This window comes from Toxorhynchites rutilus, chromosome 3 (assembly GCF_029784135.1).
Source record: "Toxorhynchites rutilus septentrionalis strain SRP chromosome 3, ASM2978413v1, whole genome shotgun sequence".
Taxonomy (NCBI): domain Eukaryota; kingdom Metazoa; phylum Arthropoda; class Insecta; order Diptera; family Culicidae; genus Toxorhynchites; species Toxorhynchites rutilus.
In genome coordinates this window covers 323,116,275-323,119,327 of record NC_073746.1, presented here as the reverse complement: position 1 = coordinate 323,119,327, position 3,053 = coordinate 323,116,275, and the positions used below count along the sequence as shown (strand labels likewise).

The window sequence follows — 3,053 nt, the reverse complement described above, 5'->3', positions numbered from 1 at the left end:
AGCTTATCGAACATTTGAATTTCGACAAAAAATCTCTACCGAGAATTCCATCTGTCGGTATTGAAAAATTTGCATCTACGATTTGGAATTTATGCTCGATTGTTGTTCCATTAGGAAGTAAAATTTTAGTCAGTGTTTTACCAATGGTTTCCGTTTGTATGTCATTTATGCCTGTAATACGACATTTTTCTGAAAAATTTATCTGTTGTGTAGATTTGACTGTGTTTATTTTAAAAATAGAAATTTCAGCACCGGAGTCAACGAGAAGGGTGGACTCTGATGTTGAAAATTCTAATTTCAGGTAAACAAAATTACTACATGAGGAGTTTATCTGAAAACATCGCTTAGTGATTAGTTCATTCGAGTGTAGGTCATTACTTGACCTTGCATTTGCCGTTGTGGTCGAATCTGTTGTTCCTGTATCACATTCTGGTACTGGCCTTGACTCTGTCTTGGATCTTGTCCAGTGCCTTGTCCAGTGACTTGTCCGGTGCCCCCAACAGTTATTTGCTGGGGGGTGAACGCGTTTCCCGATTGCGCTAAGAAAACGCGCGAGCCGTTGTTTCGTGTTGAATTGAATGGTGCCCTGTTCTGCGGGTGTCGATTATAGTTTTGATTATGTTGTTGTCTCTGATAGCCATTATAGTTGTTTGTCTTCCTATGTGTTAAAAACGGTCTAGATTGAAATCTATCGTTCCGTCTAAAGTTGTTGTTGTTATGGTTAGAATTATTACGGTTTCTATTATTATACGAAGGTCGATTCCCTTGATGTGGGTTATTTCGGGAATTTTGCGTCCGATAATGCATTATGTTGGCATTATCGTTGTGCGGCTGTTCGTTTTCATTTATTGTCTCGATCGCTGCAGATAGTGTGCTAAATTGTCCTGCTTTAAGTATCAGTTTGGTTTCGTGATTTCTCACTCCAGATGCCAAAGCTTTAATTCCTGTCACGGTCGCCATATCCTGTTTGGTGAATCGAATTGGGCAGAGAGGGTTTCGGACAACACCAGACTCAACGCGTTTAATTCCTGCTTTTGTGGACATCCTTGATGCTGTTCCGACTGGAACGTCTTCATCAATGTATGCACGTTCCAGCTGTAAGGTTAGTTTTTCAATTTGATCGGTAAATTTTCCGATTTCGCTATTCTGTTTGATAGCGTTCAATTTCGCAACCACCGATTCGGGTGCGACTTTAACCGTGCATTTATTCTTTAATTTTTCAATTATCTCGTCAACATTCTGAGGATTATCCCCCACTGCTGACCTCGCTTTGCCCTCCAGGCGAGAAAGAATGACCTGGATGGCAATTGCTTGGTTATCGTTGTTAATTAACGATTTGCACGCATTAAGAGCGGCAATCGTACTGTTTAACTTTTCCCCCTCACCATTATAATGGGGAACTAGTATCGGAATCGTTTTGATTATTTCTAAAGCTTGCGCCATTTTTGATATCTTCTCTAGTTTCTTAGTAAATAGAACTGCTGTGGCAGCTGCTTTGAATGATAAAATTTCGTGTTTGCGTTTCTGCTCCACTAGCTGCTTAATGGCTTGATGGAGTTCTTTCCCTTTTTCTAAAATCAAATGGCCCTCGACTGTGTCTTCTATTTTCGATATTTTTGATAGCTTAGTGATTAACTTGTTTGCTTTGTCTATCTGTTTGTTCAATATTCTTTTCGAAGATCTATGTTGATCCTTTGCTTTTAAATCGTTGTAAGTTTTCCTTAGCTCGTCGAGTAGTAGTTTCATTTGATCTATTTTTGTTTGTATCTTATGGTACGTTTACATTAGGGGTCCCTATAGTTATAAATGCACTAATTGATGCAAACGTGTGAGATTCTTTTTCGAGTTGTTATTATGAATAGCGTAGGTTGAGGCATACGTAAATAAATTTACCGATAATAGAAATATATATTAAAAGATTCACTTAAGGTGAATCATCAAAAAAGGAATAAAAAGGAAATAAAAAACTCGTTTAGGGTAACTATCCTTTATTCAACTTGTCCGATCGCGTTTATGATTAAGACTGATGCTAGCTTTATCCCTACTTCTTTACCTAAGCTTGCTTTCCTTGTTCTTTTTACTCTGGGCGGGTTGGTGGTGGTGTGTCGGTGATGACGGCGTGGCTTGGTGTATGCGTGGGTGATGATACGGCTTGGTATTGATTATGATGGCGTGGCTTGGTCGATGCGCGCCATGACGATGGCGTGGCTTGATGGTGGCGTCTCCTAAGGGTAGCTTGGCTTGGCTTGGCTTGGTTTGATGTTGGCGCGAATTAGATGGGACTGGTGCGTAACTCCTCCGGGGGCAGAATCAAGGACGTCCTCGTACTTTTGTTATTACTTCGAGTGGGGTTTTTCTTTCCCATTTTTATGATAACTTTCTTTCTAGGAAGACAGATTGCTACCATGATTATTGCAATTACCGTTGTTGACGAAAATCCTCCGATTGTTAGTAGTAACATTTTCTGATGTTCGAATTGTTTCAATTTTATGTGCTCTAATTCTATTCTGTTCAGAATTGTCTGATTATGAATAAGGGGGATGTCGTGTTGTTTCTTGATTTTCCGTCTTATCGCGAGGTTTGAGAAGGCGCCTTGAATCTCCTTGATGTCGCTGAAGAGCTCCGCTGACGTGTAGGTTTTATCATTTATCTCTACGTTACAGTTGATGAAGGTGATGACAAAGTTTCCATAAAGTGTACGGTTATGTGGTCCGCAATTTGAATTCATTTGCGATCCTTTGGCGTTGTTAACTAAAATTTCATTGTTGTCTAGAAGTATAATTGCCGTGCTATTGTCGAAATGTGCATCGCAGTGGCTCTCTCTGCCTAGTATAATCTGTGTAGAACAGTTATTTTTCAGTGGTTTTAGAAATGATTCTCTCTGGATTATGCTTGATGGGTTGTTCGTTTCGAATAAGTCGTTTCCGCTTCGTATAACGTGAGATGGAAGGTTGCTTATAATCGTGTCATTGACTGTTAAAGGTATTAGTTCGAGAGTATCACAATTCCTTCCTATTTTGGGGATTTGTAGAATGTAGAACATTAGGTCGCCT

General features: G+C 39.6%; 1 protein-coding gene across 1 annotated transcript; it reads right to left on the bottom strand.

Annotated features, from left to right (window-relative positions):
* Positions 1-351: 351 nt before the first annotated feature.
* Positions 352-1,443, bottom strand: LOC129774519 (probable cyclin-dependent serine/threonine-protein kinase DDB_G0292550). The gene has a single exon (XM_055778269.1). The coding sequence runs from the start codon at positions 1,441-1,443 to the stop codon at positions 352-354; it is 1,092 nt and encodes a 363-aa protein (XP_055634244.1).
* Between the last annotated feature and the right edge of the window lie 1,610 nt (positions 1,444-3,053).

What these genes read in the sequence shown, in the direction of transcription:
- LOC129774519 (XM_055778269.1), bottom strand. Translation starts at nt 1,443, where the DNA reads ATGGCGCAAGCTTTAGAAATAATCAAAACGATTCCGATACTAGTTCCC.